At 41.6% G+C, this 20,442-nt stretch overlaps 1 protein-coding gene across 1 annotated transcript in view; it reads right to left on the reverse strand.

Annotated features, from left to right (window-relative positions):
• Positions 1-7,840: 7,840 nt before the first annotated feature.
• Positions 7,841-20,442, reverse strand: part of PDGFA (platelet derived growth factor subunit A) — a 34,268-nt gene continuing 21,666 nt past the window's right edge. The window contains exons 5-8 of the mRNA XM_019512607.1: positions 11,666-11,792; positions 9,938-10,020; positions 8,795-8,908; positions 7,841-8,686 (exon numbers count right to left, since the gene is read on the reverse strand). Coding sequence (XP_019368152.1) covers positions 9,965-10,020; positions 11,666-11,792 — 183 coding nt within the window. The 3' untranslated portion in view covers positions 7,841-8,686; positions 8,795-8,908; positions 9,938-9,964. The remainder of the gene's footprint in view (positions 8,687-8,794; positions 8,909-9,937; positions 10,021-11,665; positions 11,793-20,442) is intronic.

The raw sequence follows: 20,442 nt of genomic DNA on the forward strand, positions 1-20,442 counted from the left end.
GGTGCTATAACAACCCTCCTCCACTCTGCCCTGTGTCTGGCTAGCTTTGTGCACTCTGAAGCCCCATCCAGTCCTTAATATCGGTTCCCAAGCTCTTCTTGGGTCTACCTCCTTTTCTCTTTCTCTCCACAGCGCCCTGCTTTATGGTGTTGGCAAGGGCGTCCAGTCTTCGCATGATGCATCCAAACCATCTCAGCTTCCTTCATCTCACAACCTCCAGCAATTCATAAGTTACAATTTCTTACCTAATTTGCTGCTTGACGGACTCATTGGTCCAGTGCTCAGCGTACAAGACACGCAGCAGTCTCCAAAGAAGCACATTTCAAATGCTTCAATTCTGTTTGCCAACTTCTTATCAAGCATCCATGCCTCACAGCTGTAAAGCATCGTAGAGATGACCACAGTGTGCAGCAGATATCACTTTACCAAAGAAAGGTAGGCAACTTAAGACCATGGCTACCTTAAAATATGAGAGCGTCAGAGGAACCACTTACATGTTTGAAGTTAGGCTTTGGAGTATGCTGCTGAATCTCAACCTAGGTGTCTGCGCGTAGCTAAGAAGAAACATTTGCACCCACTAAACACCAGACGTGCAATCAGAGTACACAGCCCCTGGTTGCTATCCACATTTGGCATGTTCTGAAACTGGAAATCAGACACATCATCCTCTTCACAGGCTTTTGATTTGCTCCGTGCTTCAAACACATCTAGGTTGCTTGGTTATCTTTCACTGAAGCATGCCAGGGGAACCGTGGATCTGTGTGTATCATGGATGCAGGCTGAAAATATTTGAAAGGTGGCATTTTTGTAACAGCTGCCATACATGATTGGCAGTTGAAGTGGATGCCTAGTACATGGGGCACATTGAGCACGTGTGATTGTCTGAGGAACAGCTCAATAATTGATTACGCCTATGGAAAACAGATGTAATCAAGATGGAATTCCCATTTGTGTGACATTTCAGGGAGGAATTGCTTGGAGATCTGACATAAAAATGCAGTATTTTTTGCTATGGTTAGGGGCTAAACGCAGGCAAGGGCTTGGTTCCCAACTGCTGCCTAGGCATTTGCAGTCTGCCAATATAGACTCTTCCTGGGCTGCACTTTAAAAGAGGGCACTGCCATCCTGCAAGCTACAGAGCTGGAAGTAGAGGCCACTTGCACAGAGCAGCTAGCAGCTTCAGGTTTGCAAAGGGAAGGCAGCTTTTGGGCTGCAGTCCTTAGAGGAATCTGTGCAGATTGGTATTACACTTGTCTGCCGTCTAGATTCTGCAAACACGCAGCCTGAGCCGTACACACCAACAGGTACCTTGCAGTCCACAGGGCTGCTCCGCTGCCTACATGTGTCAGCAGAGTTGGACTTTGCAGCCAGCAGTTCAACATGGGAACCAGCATGAAAGAAAACATGTTGCTGTGTGCACCCAGTTTTTAGGCACGATCTGGCTCTCATGTGATCCAGAGTTACATAAAGCAAATCATATCCACTGTGGCAGCATGTTATAAGTTAAATATAAACACAGCAGATAGGCAAGGACATTGCCTTTGAAATGCCAGTAGTGTGGTGTTGACATTTAGCTATTGCTGCTGGCTCAGTGGTGAACTAGCCATGTAATAGTAACTTGAAAACTCATTGCTGGGAAACAGCTTGACGGAAGAGACTAACCTGAGGCCTGACCTCACTCCCTAGGGAATGTGCAGCAACATTCACATTGACTTCGGTAGGATCATCATTGGTCTCCACGCAGAGGCTGAGATTTTTCAAAGCCAGCCAACACGTCAGTCCCATTACAATGAACAGGCTTTTAAAATCTCCACCAGCAGCACGCGTGGATTCTGGGGGAGTTCTGATGCAAGGACTGGGGGTGCTGAACAGCCAAAGCTGCCCCGATTGCAGAGATTGCTCCAAGTCTGAATTTGTCCAGCATGGGCACAGAGGCTGTGTACAGCACCTCACCCACTCAAGCCCCGTGTGAATTGAGTCTTATTCATTTGGTGAAACAAGGGTTGTCCAGAATGGATTACTTCCCCTTCCCCCTGCAAGCAAACTAACCCATTTCCATGAGTAATTCCCTCTGCTAATTGCCAAGGAAAAGTCTGGTTACAGATACTTTGCATTTTTGACAATTCAGAGGCTCCCCTAAACAAAGTTGTTGTTTTATGTTTTGCAATGGCTCATTTTCACATCTGGGGACATCAATCTAGTAACAGGCAAATTCCAGAGTGGATGAAACTGTGGGAAGTTGCCATTTCTAATTAAGTTGCTGCTCCAGAAAAATGGATTTATCTTTACAGACGCACTAAGAAGAAGAAATCTTGATCTGCATCTTATAAAGAGTAGTATAGTCCCATGCCTCCGGTAAACGTCATCTGTACCAATGTCCACAGAGTTACATCCACTGACGTTAGTTGTGAATCTGGCCCTTTAAATAGTGAACTCCTTGATCACTTGCAAGAGCCCTGAGTTATCTTTGGGATAAGGAGTGTCCCACTTTCATGGCTGTCAAAGTCCACCCAAGCCCTGATGTATTGATAAGTGAAGCGTTCAGAAATTATGGTCCCTGGGAGATGATCATTAACTTCTGAGAAACTCTGAACATAAATGTAGTTTATAAATAGTCACTTTCGGGCCCATGAGCAGTCCCAAGAGAAGATGCGTTTCTCAGGTTCTTTTCCAGGTGCTAAAGAAATAGAGAGGACCAGATTTTCCAAGCCATATTCAAAATCCCACTATGCTGTTATCTAAATCCCTTTGAGAATTGGCCTTAAAAAATGGCCTGCATGTTCATGTGTTGGGTATCCTGATTTGGGAGTGTCACCCTTGAGATACTATAGCTGAGGTCCAGCCCCTACTGCCTGGTTGTTTCTGTGCTTTAAAACCAGCGGGTGTCTAAAGATCAGGGGCTGGAGCACGCTTCCCCCTCCTCCCTGGGTTGCAGTCACACTCCCTCTTGCTTGCTCGCTCTTCTTCTGGCTCATGATTTTGTACTCCTGGTCGGTTAGCGCATCAGCTTCAGCATGAGGTGGGGGTAAGCACGAACTAGCCCATGGCCCGGCTGTTAAGAAAACACCCCTAGGAAATGGGAGATATGGGTTTGGGCCCCTTGAGATTAGGAGAGCTTGGTCCCCCTTCTTTGATAACATTTTAACCACCGGGCTATTGGGAAAAATGCAGGTGCCACCACTGCCGTTCGCATCAATGCGGAGTGCTGTGTTTCCTATTGAACTCCACGCCGCTGCCCATGCAGTGCCTCCCCCTTGTGTCCTCGGGGTTTTAAGAGGGGACAAAGGTCCCCTTGCGCTACATGCTTTGGATTTCAAAATGACGGCCCGTCCCCTGCAGCCCTGAGTCAGGCACATGCGCTGCATGGAGGAGCACAAGTCAGATGCACTCCCACACTTGGTGCTTCCGATCGGCTAGTTGTGAATGCTTCACAGCTGAGCACCGTGTTAATCTGGGATTACCCACAGGAGGCATCTAGGTTTTCCCAATCGTTTCATAGGAAGCCTTGGTGCCTCACCCTGTTAAATTGGATCATACGGCTGACAGAGGTGCCCACAAGGTTGATTTGCATCGAGTGCAAAACAACAGTTATTTTAAGATCTTAAAAGGAAAATGGGGTGAGCAACAGGGAGTCTGGTAGGCAGTTCTGTGCCAAATGCAGGCAAGGTTAGATTACCAGTGAAAGAATTAAATGCAGTTATGATTCGATACACCTCAGTCCCTTCAAAGAAAGGGATGCGGTGAAATCCCTAAAGACATCAAAACCAAACATCTCACTGACATCAGTATAACCCGGATTTCGTCCATAGCGCAGAGGCCTGAACGCAGGCCTCTCATCTGAGGAACCAGGGGTTAGCCACTCTAGAATAGGAGAAAATCGTAGTCTGCTGCTTGTCATTCAAGCAGCCGCTGAACACAACGTTCCCTGCGAAAACAAGTTACTGCACCCTGAGTTGTCCTTCTGATTTACAACCATGTTGATTTGCATGCCCTGACTCAAAAGTCAGATGGCATGACAATACTGTAGTAGTTCAAGGAAAAGAAGCCATAATCTTTTATATGTACCAGGCTGATTAGACATACATGACTTTAATTTCTGTTTCTCATAAATCAAATGCTTAGAGCTGAGTAAGGGCACAGGATACATTTCCCAATTTGAAAAAAAAAACCAGCTTCTGTCCAAATTTGTGATATACCAGCTATGCCTGGTTTTAATGAATGCACTAGGGCAAGTTATATATTCAGGTGAGTGGAAATTCAGTACTTCTCTAAATCAAATTGCGATATTTCTCCTGGATCCTACTTTGTCATCCTAAACTCAGTTTATTTATAGCTAACATTTGCAAATGTCATGCTTTGGGGGTAGGGGCAATAATTGTATTGGCTATTAAGCATGGTCATAGGTACTGCAGTGTATAGAAGCTACTTATTAAACCTTGTGTTTTAACATGACAAACATTGTGGGGATGTCTCCTGCATATTTCTCTTATTCCCACATACCAGTCTTTTCAATCCATCCTTGAGGTTGGTTAACTTACAATGTAGATCTCATTACGAGTTGCCATTGTTATTGTCACCATCACATCCCCAGCCCTGCTATTGCAGTCACAATTCAGGAAAACACAACAATTTCAAGAGGCACACTAAAGCATAAGCTTAACTTTATTTATCTGACACCAATGGGATGTAAGCATGACAGAAAGGGAACGCCTTGCTATTAATCCATGGGTAGGCATATTGTAGCCACTTCAGAAAGACACCCAGCAGGGAGAGGTGAATTGCGGGGAATGAAACCAAATTGCTGACTGCCATCCCCATGTTGCTTAAACTGAAGCCTGAAAAAACCTGGTCTCTTTTCCCCAACCCCTTGCCAAAAACTCTGTATTTCTGATATCGGCTAAGACCTGAATCAGGGCTGCAGAAATGCCAAGTACATCGCCCACCTGAGACATAAGCAAAACTACATGCTTTTGTTCTTAAAAGGCACAAGATTTTTTCAACCCAAGAGAGGTTCAAATAAACGTTCGAGACGAGACTTTCAAAACCACAGAGGGAACCTAAAGAAACTGCAGTTAAGTTCCAGTAGGAACTGAGCATCCAAATCAGATGCTCAAAATGTAAGACTAAGTGCCCCAAGATTTACAGAAAACAATAATTTCCTAACGTTTCATTAAAGCCTTCCATCACTTCCCACCCTTCCCTTTTAATAGGGGGTCTATTGAACAGCTCTCGGTTTTAGGGTATTTGAAATTGTTGGTCATGCCCTTTCTCTTAATACTGAACATGTTGTCACTTATGTCTCATAATGTACCTTCTACCCCTTTTGCTAATAAAGTAAATAATGTTCCCTCCTATTGACATGAGAAGAACCACTGCACCTTGTTTGCAAATGCACAGAAAACTGTTTAATTTACAGCCACATCAGGGAAATAAATGATTCAAAAGCATGGAAATGGAAAGTTAAGTCTGACACTCGCACTTAAAGCCACTTCTTTTGCTTGAGCATTATGGAGCACATAGTACAGTAACGATGCGCCAGGATGTGAGCTCCCTGCTTTACGGATAGGGGACCAGGCCACCAGGTGATGTAAACAGGCATACTTCCATTTAAATCACTGGAGTTTATTGATTTATCCCAGTTAAGGATCTAGCCCTCCGAATGTCCAACTTAACTTTGAATTGCTGTTTTGGGTTACACGCCATCAGGTTACAGTACAGAAGTGTATGAGGACTAATACACCTGGACTGTAAATGCCTTCACGTACACTTCAACTGGAATAGAGTCAATGGCAGTAGGGCCATGAAGCTGTTCAGCATATTTTAAAGACTGCGAGTGAGAGCTTTAGCTGATGTAAACTGGCATGGGACCAGTGAAGTCACTGGAGAGTGTCAGTTTATACCGGCTGAAATTCTGCCTCTAAGATTTTGATGTTTGCTACTATGTACCATATAAACACTGGGCTTCAGAACAAAGATGTATATACTCCCAATTCCCGGTAATGAAATCAGCTACAGACTTCAAGTCTCAAACAAATGATTACTGGAAAAGTCTTCATTCTCTCCTCCTTTCAAGTGTGGCGTAACACAATTATATGCAACTAAAACGCATGCCTTCAGCTGTGTTTTCTTCAGACAAGACCAGACCCTGCAGTGGTGTACATCAGCATTGCTCCATAGCATTCACCGTGGTTGTCCCAGATGAGGCCATATGAGATTCCAGCCCATGTGAATGATTTGAGGGAAATTCTTGTGTGGCAGTACAACCATAGCCGTCTTGAAAAGTTTGCTCACAAAATGTTCCACGGAAGTGTCTTTGGCATCCTTTCAAACCTGCACAGTGTCTGAATGGGTCACATCGTATTTTTTTTTCCATCTACATCATTTTAATGGATATATGAATTCTTTTTCATTAGATATTTTTAGACAATAAAAAAGGAACTGAGCAACATTATTGGCATCCCACTGAAACATAAATATATAAATTACATTTTATACACTTTTTTTTTTTAAACGCAGACACATACATTCATGTGCATAACATTGTGAACAGTACACTTAGTGGAGAACAAGCACAGACAGGTTTAGTAAATGTATTTCCAGTTTTGGTGCTTAATGTAGCACACTGAGAGAATGATCACAAAATAGAACTGTGACTAACGCTATCTTTGCATTAGCATCCAAAGCCAATAATGCCTGTTAGTTAAAATTGCTTTGTTTGGTTGAAACTGGACATAGCAATAGGAGGAGGTGGGGGGGGGGGAATGTTTGAACCATATCTAAAAGAAGTGGAAAAGTTTTTAAAAAATCTCTCTCTCTCTCTCATTTTTTTCCTTACATTTTAAAGCTCTGCAGTTCATTCACTTTTGGAGACATTTAAACTGGGTGGAAACATGATTCTCAAGACATGCTCTTTTGTCATTACATACAAAGGAGAGAGAAATCTTTCATCTCTTTGGAGATGTTTCATAAAGAAAAAAGAATCCAGTAGTTTATTTTACATGTCCAATGTGATAATCGAAATAAAACAAAGGGCATATAATCTAAACCACTGGGGAAGGGCAGTGTTTTGGCCAAGAGGATAGCCAAGAATATCTGGCACAATACTTAATTTCCAAAGCAGCAGACAAGGATTTACCATTACAAGCCATGGGAAAGCTGAACAGTTAAATCCTTCCGCGCTTTGCAAATGTAGGAACTGGTGCCCGGAGACTTTATCTGCCCTGCTATAGTTAAAATATATTTTGAAGATATTTGGGCTATTCTACTACAAAAATATGACCACAAAATGCTTTTTTTTTTTTTTTCGCTTTTTTTTTTTTTTTTTTTTTTTTTTTTTTTTTTTTTTTTTTTTTTTTTTTTTTTTTTTTTTTTGGTTCAAGAAAACATAGCAGGCTTTCTCAGGTATATAAAACTGTTAATTTTAGATAAAAATACAAACTTCACCTTTACAAAAACACATATTTCTGTTGAATACACGTAAAGCATAACATTTTACCAAAAATAAAGAATTTTTAGGTTTTGTTCAAATATATGCAGCAAGGAATTTCCCATGCCACAATGACATTGTACAATGCGGATACAAGAAGAATTTTTGTACATTTCACACAGCTCCAACATGTGAAATAAACGTAGTTGTATACTGATAAGAATGACAATTGCTAACACAATATCACTATTAGGCAACTGGCATAACTTTCAAAGGGAAACAAAGGATGTTTGCATGGGTATCCTATGATTTGTTTAAGCACATTGCTTCTTTTTTTTTTTTTTATGCTTTAAATTACAGGGCAGAGGGGGGGCAGAGTGGGGAACATAAACCAAAAACGTCTAGAAAATTATGCATAGGTATACCATTTTTATTTTAATACATCTCATTAGTTTGCATCCCACTAGGAGAAAGACCATAATGTTTGTGTTCTGCTTACTGTTACACCAGTCTTCTATACGTGTTATCGGTAAATGTAGTCCAAGAGATAATAAAAAGCTAGGCAAAGAGTAAAAAGAAAGCTTAATAATCACTTTATGGTGTAAAAAAAATCCACTTAAGGCTCCCCAGAAGGTTTTTTGTTGTTGTTGTTGTTGTTGTTGTTGTTGTTGTTGTTGTTTTTTCTTATTTTTGTATAGACTTTAAAACACTACCAAGCAAGGATGTATTGTTTCTATAGTGTTTGCGTGGCATTTGATCACTTGATACATTCCTGCTTTTGTGTGTGTGTGTGCCTGAAGTCCATCAGTGTCCATCCATCTTCATCAAGAAAGCAGGCACATTTCTTGACATAAAGCACCGTTGACTGCTCTGACAGAAATCCACTATTCACTGAGATTTTTGTCATTTATTTGAGTACTTTTGGTATCCTCCATTCATTCAACTGTCTTTTTTTCTTTAGTTGTTCCTTGACTTTTCTCTTTTTTTCTCTTTTTTTTTCCCGTTTTTTAGATAGGGAAGCTTCCTATTGTTTCACAGAGTGCTACAATACTTGCTTTGATGTCACATTAAACAAATGTACATTGTCTCTTTGTTCTCAGTAAGTGTCCTTTAGAGCCAGTTTTTTTCACATGGGAGAACAAATAAAGTATACAGTCAATAAAGCACCATACATAGTAGGTTCAGGAATGTAACAAACCATGTACATCCATGTCCCAGAGAGAAGTTTGTTTGTTTTTCTAGCTTATTTTCACCTTACATCTGCAGGAGAGAAAAAAGATACAATAACTCCATGGTTAGAATCCAAGGGCCTATCCTCCGAGTAGATGTCTTCAAAAAAAAAACTATTCTGCATGAAGAGTCACTAACCTGGGACAAGAAGCTCTAAATGCTGTTTTGATTGAGTTTACATGCTCACTTTTAAAGATGAATTTTACAAAATCTTTGCTTCTATCATACTACTCCCAATAAATACCTGTTAATCTGAAACAGGATATCAAGTTTAGCATTCTTTAAAAATGATACATTGGTATAAATGAAATCGGACATTGGGAGTTCAAGTGCAAAAAAAACCAAAAAGTGTAAAAGTGTTTCAATTAAATTCATCATCACCCAGCAGTTAGGTACATTTACTGCAAAATCCAAATAATTCCCACTCAAAACATGAGAATCGGCTGCAAATGCTGTGGTTTGTATGGCTTCCGGTATTTTAGAAAGGCAAAAGTCTGTATTCAGTTTGGGAATTTTACAGCTGACATCACACTTTGCTGCTGTTGATCAAAGAATTTCAACCAAGCTTTAAAGTGAGAGTGGTTTTTTGTTACGCACTGTGAATGTCATGAGTTTTGACAATATCCTACTCTTGAGTCATTGTGACCATACGTCCCTGGGAAGCCATCAGGCCAATAAAGGTTCTTAGCTCTTTGGTACAAATAGTACAGGGCCTCATCACAAAAAACTGGGTGTCCTCCTGGGTTTTATTAAAGCAAGCAGCGATTCGGAACATTTCAGCACATGTATAATCAGACCCAGTTCATGCCCAAAAAAAAGGTCAATGATCATGCATGTAATTAGATTTATCATACTCAATGTTATCATATACTCCATGTTTTAACAACCGACTGCTTGGAACGCAAACCGTTTGTAACCTGACAATTCATTCATGCATTATTATGTGATGCTTTGAACCCAGGAATCAATAATAATGAAACAAAAGCAAAGGAAATGCAACTTGAGATTTTGGAAGTTTAGGCATTAGCACCCTCGGAAAAAAAAAGTAAAACAAAAAGCAAGAAAAGGAAGGAGCTCAAGAATGTAAGATGCTTATGGTGATGTGTAGCTTAAAGGGGAAATACCAGCAGGTAGAATTATTAAAGCCAATCATATCTAATCTCTTTGCAGCCTTGAGGTAGCAAGTGTCAAGATTTGGAATAGTGATTAAGTTGAAGTGATGGTATTTGATTAAGTTTTCCATTACTTGTGCTATTAGGGTGTTCAGCATATAGGTCCTACCTGATTATCAAATAGTTCCAGTAGTTTTTAGGTTGGTTTTAACTTTTTTCGTTTCCGTTTTTTACCTGTTTCCCTAGGCCTTCCTGTTAACATAAGGGCAGGGCTGGTAAAAAGCCCTAAGGTAATGCATTTTGTTGAAAACTGAAGTAATAAAAACTCAAGATGTTTATCTTTCAAAGCAAACTCATTATCCTTTGCATTAAAGGTATAACATTATAGCTGCTGATTTTGAAATGCTGTTTATCAAGGTTTAGATAGTAATTAGACAAAAACAAGCAACCAGTAATCCAAGATGGCCTTACAAGAGATTCGGCTATAACTACTGTTACTAGTGTGTCTTCAATGTTGGCTCTTGACCCTTGGTTTTCCCATTGCCACCCTCTTGCTAATGCAAATGTTATTTTGCCTACAACTGTGGACGTAAGTAAATGTTTTCTTCTGTTGTGACTATTCCCATCAGGAAGCTGGTTTTGAACTGTTCTCCCAGATTTTTTTTTTCATACATACAAAAAAAAAATGCTATAAACTTGAAATTTCAACTGCTTTGTCTCTGCCCAAGACAAGCATTTGGGAAAACTGAATTTGATCAGATATGAGTTTCAGGTATGGGACATTAAACAATTTGCAAACCAGGGAAGATGCTGAGTTTTTATGTATGGATTAACAAGCAAAACAAACACATGCAGCCTGGTTTATAAATTGCAGTTTAATGGGAACAGTTCCTAGATTCTCTGCTTGTAGAGGATAATTTATAGGACCAGACACTTTCCCAGGGTTTCAGCAGCTTTGTGCCTATGGAGCAGCACAGGGCACCAGAATCTGCCCTTATTTGCTGAGCTGTGTCTGCCACCACCATAGAGAAGCTTGCAGATGGCACGAAACAGCATTTCCAGCCCTGGTCAGGGGGCGCCTGCACTCCCCCAATTCTGAAAGTGGCAGGGTCCCTCGTGAGCACACATAAGTTAAATCAAAACTCCCAGGCTACTCTAACTTATCAGGGAGGGGATGTGACCTGGGCAGCTTGCATTGTAACCAGCTTCCTGAATACCTCTCACCCCTTGCATTTAGCATATTTTAGCACAGGAGAGAATCCAGACAGTTTTTTTATAAAAAACCACACAGACAGCAAGTATTCTTCCCATGAAACCTTTTCCTATATCTAATGAAGCAGCTTTACGTTCAATGTGATGACTTAACAACAATCTCTGGGGCATATATAAGAATGGGTACAGAAATGGCAGCAGAGTTAATGCTGTTGTGGGATTTCAAAATGCCTTTCTTTCGAACATACAAATTCTTTCTAAATAAAATTTTTGGTCACTTCAAACATGGTCTTCCCCCAAGGGCAATAAATTCCCAGGCTAACTTCCTCCATAAAGTCCAAAGTCATTCTTGGATAGAACTGACAGAAGTTACCAAAAAGCTACACAGTGAAACCTTCCAGTTAGGCAAGGTTTCTACGTTATGCACCGTACGTTTCCTTTAGAGGGCACACTAAGAAAACTGCTGCAGTTTAACCTTTTAATTCAAAATCTTTTATCCAATACACATCCTAGTTTAATTCCATACCTTCAATACACAGAGGAGCGTCAACTCAATAGGAGTTTTCTCTTTGAGTTCAATGGGTGTACATTTTGACCTACATTCTTTTACTGTCACAAGGACAAGTATAAGTTTTCATCTGAAAAAAAAAAGCATACATGCATAAAAATAAAAAGGAAGACATACCAGTTTCTTCTTCTCGATAATCTGAATTAGAATTTGATGATGTACAGGTGCATTCCATATGCTCTTCTAACCTCACCAGAACTTCTTTTAATTTTGGCTTTTTTCTAACATATTCCACTTTTGCCACCTATGAAAAATGATAGTGTATATTCTATTAACACATAACAGGATTGAAGATCCACAGCTAAACATAGGTATTTTAATGCAATCAGTCTCACTGAGATCTATATTTTTAATCTTAGTAGAGAATTACCTATTTTAGTGCACAGAATGTATCCTTTTCAATGAGTTTAGCAATTTTAAACAGACTAGGGTATCCCCCCCCCCCACAAGAGGCAGAAGTACAACATCTTTGATATTGACTTCTCTCAGTTTGAAGTCACAAGCAATTCAGGGTTTTTCTAAGGCAAGGTACATTTTTCTGTACAGATCCAGACATCTCCCCATATTCTAAATTATCCGCTTCTAATACATTTCTCTCTCCACCACATTTTACTGATGCTGCATTGATTACCAACTGATTTTAAGACCGACACAAACAGTGATGTTGAAATCAACAGTAAATAATCAGAAATCTGAGGAAAAAAATAGCTCCACAAATGGAAGCTGTTTTGAAACCCAAGATGTGAATGACATCTCAGTAAGGGACAGTCTTGATCCCAGAGAATTCTTGGAGTAACCTGGGACAACCTTCAAATAAACGAGAGCTCACTTAAATTTAAAGGACAATCCCCTACTTGGGGGCAGACATAAAGGAGATCAAAAGCTTTTAAAAAGTTTCTGTTGATATGATACCCATCACACTCAAAAAAGAGTCTCTGTCTAACAGGGAACTAGTAGCTGTGCAGAATGCATGTAATTTTACTAGTATTTGCATTGAAGGTCCAGACTGGTCTAGGTTTGAGTGAACTATTGTGGTTAAACAGAGTTTAAGCCCATTGTAACAAGAGTTTGGCTGGCTAGTATAGACCGTGACAGAATACCAACTAAGCAGTGTTTTGATATGAACTGGCATCAGTCACATTGACAAACCCAACCTTCCTAGCCCCCTATACAGCTACAGCTGAATTGACTCTAAGTGGAACTAAGATGAACAGGGCCACTCTGGTTTGCACGTCTAATCTGCAATGATGTGACATCAAGTACTCCATTTGACAGTTGGGGGTTGTGTGGGTTGTCACATAAAACTACATAATCCCGATATTGCATTGCAGCGCACTCCACTTTGACATATATTGAATTATATGCTTACCTGCCTAACAATACTGGTCCCAATTTTTTGCCTATTATTTGCATTATAACAAACTCTGGTTTTCTGCATATTGGATAAGTGTATGCATGACTTCAGTGCATAGGAGCTCCGGACCCTCTGTCTAGTTCGTGATGCAATTGTACTCTGCTTAACTGGTGAAACCAACTAGAAGCCGTCAATTGCAAGGCTTGTGAGGCAACCCTGAACTGACTAGGTCCTGTCAATTTCAAGACAGCCATTAAAGGAACATGGCCCTCTAGGGAACAATGTAACAGCCCTTCATGTAATGCAAAAAGCATAGAGCATGCTGTAGCTGTAGCTGTAACTGTAACTGAGGAGCATGGTTTATGATGAGTGAATACTCCTAGTAAATGCATAGTCTTTTCTCAGACCCAAGGTCTCACTGTATCTTACACAAAATAAAAAAGAGTGTCTCTGGGTCAGTGGCACCTTGCACAATTAACATTATTGTGGGGTGCTGATATCTCACTATCAGCCAAGCTATATAACAACATCATAGATGCGGTTGTTCAAAATTACCACAGTATTTACAGTCTGCACCAGACCCTTGTAGTAATGGTGTGCTGATGTCCTAACTGGGTTTCTAACACACCTACTAGCCTTGACATTGAGAAACCAGTCCTTCCGAAGTACAAAATCTTTCTTAAAAATGAACATGATGGTTAAAGAAGGTTACATTTCCCAAGTCCCAGAAGCCTGGCTTCAGCTTTCTGAGGACACACTACCAGTGGCATCTGAATGAATGTAGCAGGAGCAAGATTAGTCCTGGCACCATTAAAGTCAATGGGACTTCTGCCATTGACTTCAAGGGAGCCAAGATTTCAAACTTACATTTCAGTCACTGTCTCTTTTGTCAACAAGACCTGGAGCCTATTTTGATTTGCTCAGTAAACAAAAGTTCTGCAGAGACAGATGCAGTAGCTAAAATATCCATATTAAAGACATTTTCCAAGGCTGTCAGATTTCCATACAGATTTAGAGCTGGCTGCAACATGTAAGAATACTTTTACTGAAAGGTCAACCATGGGTCAAAGCAATATGCTTCAAAATCTTCTATCAGAGTCTAACTCCACCAAGGCTTTGAATGCAAAGATTTGAAAATGTATGGTACATTTGAGTCATCCGGCATCAAAGGATGACTAATCCTCACAATTTACAATAACAAACAGTGATTAAGTTCTCCATAACCAGAGACACAGAAAGAGACCCAGCAATCACGAAAGAGCTTTGATATCTGCCATGCTTATTCCAATTGTTGGAATTAACTGGCAGCATTGAAAATTACATGCAACCAGAATAAACTATAATCAAACTCTTTTTTAGTCCTTCCCTGATCTTTTTTTCCTCCAAAAAGACATAACTATATATACACCACTTCCCCTATTGACTTTATATTACATGCACTGAAGAATATAAGTGGAGATATTTAAAGACTAGGAACATAGGAAAGCAGGGCTGCAAGGGACCTCATGAGCCTGTTCCAATGCTTGACCACCTTCATACTCACAAAGTTGTTCTTAATCTCCAACCTAAATTTCCTGTGCTGATGTCTGAGACCACTGCCCCTGGACCTATCTCCTACAGCCACAGAAAAAAGCCCAACTCTTTCCTCTCTATAATTGCCCTTCAGGTATTTGAAGACTTATCAAATGCCCCCTCGGTCTTCTCTTCCCCAGCCTAAATAATCGAGCTCTTTCAGCCTTTCCTCACAAATCTTGCTTCCCAGGTCTCTCATCATTTCTGTTGCTTTCCACTGGATTCTTTCCAGCCTGTCCACATCTGTTTTTATGGACACACTACTCCAGGTGAGGCCCCACCAGTCCTGAGCACAGCAAAAGACTCAGTTCTTTTGATTTACAAGAGACACTTCTATTAATGCAACACAGTAACCTGTTGGGGTTTTTTTGTGCAAGAACACATTGCTGACCCATATTCAGCTTATGGTCCACTATAATAGATGATAACCTACTTCACTGACCATTCAAAATATGAGGCTTCCACTGAAGTACATCTGTAGATTTAAACAGACCCCTCACTTCATTCCCTCTTCCTGCTTCAGGCAATACCAGTTACAAGAATGAAGATTAATAAGATGCTGTAAACATTCATTTTTGCAAGTTAAAGCAACGCAGAATACAATTAAATTGCAAAGCCTGTGTCATCTCATAACACCTGCTGCCACCATGGGATCTATAATTAATGCTAACTCAAACTGATAAAGGCTCAGCGCCAAATTTGCAGCTGGTGTAAACTGACAGCCATGCCAACATAAGAGAATATGGCCCTAGATTAGCATCTTTTGGCTTCATATTTTCATCATTTCCTCCATCCCCCTCATCCTGCCATGGTGTTTAACATTCTCCTTGGAGCAACAAGTTAATCACATACTACTGCGCACTACCCAGTGTTTTGAAGTGGTTAGCCATAAGCAAACCACTCATTCCACATGATCCCCTTTAACCTTTGTTCAATGCAACAAAAACCAAGAGCCTTGATAAAAAAAAAAAAAAAAATCAAGGAAATATTATTTTATCTAAGAGGGAGATAACTTCTATTTGTGCCTTTGAAAATCTATCCATGGTATAATAAACCACATCCTATGACTTGGGGTACAGTGTTTCTGTCCCTATGATCTTTGATCACACTCCTATTATATCGATGGGTGCTGTGTAGCAGTTATAAACATTTGGTCTGGTGGAAACATACATGTGATATTGCCAGGCCCAAGATGAAGGAAGTGCTTTAGGTTATTCAGAAGTATTACTAAATGAATGGCAGTAATGGCTTTTCTGCACAGAGTCTGAGCTTGGAAATCCTGAAAGCATGTGAGCATAAAAATAACATTAATTCTGGTCAGGAACTTACAGGAAAGTCCTCATCATGGAAGACCACTTTTATATCAATTGCATGTAGGCATGAAAAACTCAGAGCTTGCCCAAATTAGGATGTGGATTAGAAATGGAATGACTAAACCAGGCATCTCTGCTCCACTTCAAAATACATTAGCAATGGAGGAAAGGAATGAGGCTCTATGGACTTTGGCAACCCTAAAGGGTGCAATTATGAGGTGAAGATAAAAAGACAAGATGGGGTATAAAATTGGGATCTTTATAGACAAGAAGTCAGCTGGGATCAAACTACAGCGGAGGCAAAGTGTGTTTGCCTACAACAGCTAAAAAACTCCATGGCACATGAATTCACTGATGGGATGAAGGCAAAGAAAGATACAGAACAGGATAGAAGATGGCCAGGAGAGAACACCAGGGAGAAGGGAAGTAACAGATGAAGGGAGTTACTACAAGATGCAATGCATGCAGAGAAGATGGAAGTGTAAATTCATTCCCTTCATTGCTCATAAAAGCTACAGATTGACCATTTTCTGATTTGTAGAAGGGCTAGTCAATATGTTGGGGAGGGAGTGTGTTTAAATCAGAAAAACGGCCTCTTCAAAAAAGAAACAAGTCATTAAAAAATCTTTGCATTTTTCTGATTTTTCAATAATTTTTTAAGACTTGTCCAGCCAATTTTTTTGTAAAACAGTTACCAAAATAGCTTGTTTGCTAACATGATAATCTAGTAGTTTTAGGGAAAAGAAATAAAATGTTATAACCATTCTATAAGTGATACAATTTCACCAAAAATTAAAGATGCAAGTCTCTCTCAAACACCAAAAAATGGAAAGCATGGTTTTTTTATATCATGAGTTTTACCTGGATTGGGGCAAATTTTCAGACCCACGTGCGTATTGCTTGGTTCTACTGTCCCAGCAGTGTTCCTTATCTTGGAGGGAACAAGGATGCATCACTTTCTTATAAGCATATAAAAATAAACATAGTTCTTATTGCCCATCCACTGCCTTGTGATGTGTTGGAAACAATGAGGTTATGAAAAAGGGAATCAGTAACCTGGCTGTACTCAAGCTCTTGCTACATTTAACACTTACTAAAGAAAAATCAGAGAACTTCACTCAGCCCCAAACAGCAATCCAAGGAAAAGGTATGGCTATGAATGATTAACTATTATACAATTTAATTGCATTTGCTTTGCCCCTTTAAAGGAGGCTATAGGTCAGGTGTGGTCATGACAAAGGATCCTGGGAAATGTAGTCCCCTGGGGAATCCTGGGAATTGCATGCTGCTGGGAATGATGGGAAGGCATCCCAGGGCATATAAGGAGCAGCCTTAAGCAAGCAGAAGCTAGAAAACAGATGGAGTAAGTGGAAGAGGGTTGCTGCTGCTGCAAGAGGAGTGAAGAAACAGCCTAGGAGGGGGTTGTGGTTAAGAAGTTAGGAGGAAGCCTAAAGAAATGCAGGAAGGAACCCAGGGAAGTAACAAAGCACATGACGGGAAAGACCTAGAGCAGCGATTCGAAACCAGGATGCCGTACAATGTTAGCCCTGAGGTGTGCAAATGCGATTCACAAAATAAACTCAGAGATTTCAAATAGGAATCCACAGTGTTAAAAATATTTTGATCTGTTGTGCCCTTTCTGAGCTCTTTCCAACTCAGAGGAATAGCTCTATTATTTTTCTGCGCTCAAACCATGAGTGACAACTAAGAGCTGGCATTTTCTCAATATGAGGAGGAGAGCCTGCAGCCAAACCGCTGACGTGGAGAACTGAGGAGTGCTGAGTGTTTGTAGCTCCTGTGCTTGCTTAAGATACGTGCGCTGAGGTGTCCAGAAAGATGAACCGTGGACCAGGGAAGGAGTCATTGAGGAAGTGAAACTAAGGCAGGGATAATGAAATGATAAAAACCTGTGATTCAGCAAGAAGTGTTTTTGTGGGTGGGAATGCAGAACATACCGGTGTCCCTAGCCAGTGACATGTTCCCCTAAGAAGTACTTAGCAGTCCAGGTAAAATGTTCATAATTCATACAGAGGAACCACTGTAACATGGTGTGGGGAAAGCAAGATACAGAAACCAAGTGAGGTCTTCAGGTGTGGATGTGTCGAGCTACCGCTGGAGGGACTAAGCAGTGATAGACTCTTGTAGGTGCCCAAGACAGAGCAGTGAGAGCGGCTATCGTTGTGATGGGCCTAGTTTTATCTGGTCTCTGAGAAACCCCCTTCAGGTGTTAGCCCTTCTGCCTTGACCTCCCTGGTGTGACCTTCTCCAATGTCTCCATTTGCAGGCTGGACCCTGAGCTAGGCTGTGTTTGTCCAGTGTGTCTGAGTTTGGGTACCTGCGATCCTTCTCCTCGGGGTTCCTGTAGTCAGACAGCCATTCTTTAACAGGAGGAAAAGAGGATTTCGAAACCATTGTCTCTGTCTGTCCATCTTACCCACAGGCTCATCACTCCTTCACTATAACCCAGGAAGGCCTGATGTCCTTCAGACATCTCATCAAGTCCTGGTGCCCCAGTCTGGTTTCCCCCAAACAACTGCCTTAGTGCTTTCAATCTGCCTTCATCTCTCTGAGAAGTAGCTTAACCTTGGCTACTCTTTCCCTTCCTGCCCATTTTTTTTCCATGCCTCCCTATTAAATGAAAACTGGATGTTTTTGGAGTAAACATCCTGATCAATGCAGCGTTTAGAAATCACAACAGAGCAGTCTCATGCCCATCTCGGATATAACGAGTGGAGAGAGATCGTGGAAAAGTTAGTGGAACGATGCTACTATTCTTCCACAGCGTGAAAAGGAAGGTTGTTTTTCCTGATGTCCCTGGCACTAAGATCAGCTGCTTAGGGTTGGCTCTGCAGACAGGACTTCCTCTATAATGTTCACCAGATCCATTCTCCTAGCTAGGAGGACACAGCCTGAGTGGGAGAATGACCAGGTGCTTCTCATGACTACTAGTAACCAGATTAGCCATAGTCATGAGAAGCAATTGCAATCAAAGGGATACATCAGGTCCATGATATGCAAGGTGGAGAGAGCATTTAACATATTTCTGGGATTAGGGTAAAACTAATGGGACCTCTCATCTTTACCAGTTCCAGAGGCACCAGACACAGTCAGGGGAAATACTGCCACAAACAAACCACAGCCCCACGCCGCTCCTCAGGCACAGCTCGGGAAGATGAGATTCTTTGCCACAGGGATCCCCCAAGACCCTATTCCATTCGCGCTGTGGACTGAGCAACTGGTTTTTGCCGTCTGGCTTCGAGTTTGCAACCTAAAAATGACACATGGATTTGATAGCAAAAACCTGCCAACCTTTCAAGTCCGAGTCAATGACTGGGTTCTTCCTTATTGCTGTATAACAGTATAAGTAGGGGCCATAAGAACATGAGCGTCACCAGCAGAGGGCACTTTCAAGCAGCCATTTCATTTGAATCAAAGACAGGTTATTTTACGCTAGGTACAAATAGACTGTTTGCTGAAAGCAGCTTGCTTTATAATCTAGGATTATAAAAAATTCATAGACGTTAGGGCTGGAAGGGACCTCGTAAAATCATCGGGTCCAGCCCCCTGCCCCAGGGGCAGGAAGACAGCAGGGGTCACAGGATCCCAGCAAGATAAACACCCAGATGTTTCTTAAAAGTGTCCAGAGTAGGTGCTTGCACCACCTCTGGAGGGAGTCTATTCCAGACCTTGGGGGCTCACACAGTAAAGAAGTTTTTCCCTATGTCCAGTCCAAAACAGTCTTCCAGCAGTTCATGACCGTTGGACCTTGTCATCCCTTGGAGTGCCCTGGTGAACAGGCATTCCCCCAGATCCTGATGCACACCCCTGATGTATTTATAGCCTGCCACCACGTCCCCCCTGAGCCCTCGCTTCTCCAGGCTGAAGAGTCCCACGGCTCGCAGCCTCTCTTCATAAGGCCTTTTCTCCTGCGCTCTGATCACGCGCGTAGCTCTCCCCCAGACTCTTTCCAGAGGACATGTGTCCAATGTAGGTGTTCTGTTGTCAAACAGGCAAAAGTGCTTCTCACACCCTTTCTTTCCCTGACCTGCCTCTTACAGGGCCCTGTGTAGTGGTGCCGTGGTAAACTTGCTACCCTCCACAGCAGGGGTTCAAGACCTCAAGTGCAACAGGAGCCTGCATCACCTTTTTGAGAAGGCGCAGCTTATGCCCTGCTATACTGATGCCGTGCAAGGTCAACTGGTTCATATAAGGGTGGACAAAGGTCATAGCACCCAATTAGCCCTCTAGCTAGCATCACCAGAAGCACTGGCTAAGAGCTCCAGCTCCGCCCTGCTGCCTGGTGCACTTGTGATCTGATCCGAGGCTCGCTGGAGTTTGCAGGAGTCTTTCCATTGGCTTCAACAGTCTTTGCATCGAGATCAAGAGGAAAGGGATGTCCCTGACCCTGTACCCACCTGCACTGCGGCCACATTAGGTCCTCCACATTCTACTACTAACTCTTGATATTTGGGTAAGATATCATTGTGTCCGCTGTGGCCCTCAGGGGTATCCGGAACCATCCTTTGCTTTGCCTTGTTAGATAATATGCCTTCAAACCCACTGCCTGACTTTTCTGGGCAGACATGTTGGCAGTGTGAATAGGCTTGCTATGATCTCACCACCCTGTAAATTAAAAGAGGGTGGGCGGGGGGGGA

This window comes from Gavialis gangeticus, unplaced genomic scaffold, assembly GCF_001723915.1.
Source record: "Gavialis gangeticus isolate Ggan-Ray unplaced genomic scaffold, GavGan_comp1, whole genome shotgun sequence".
NCBI lineage: Eukaryota > Metazoa > Chordata > Crocodylia > Gavialidae > Gavialis > Gavialis gangeticus.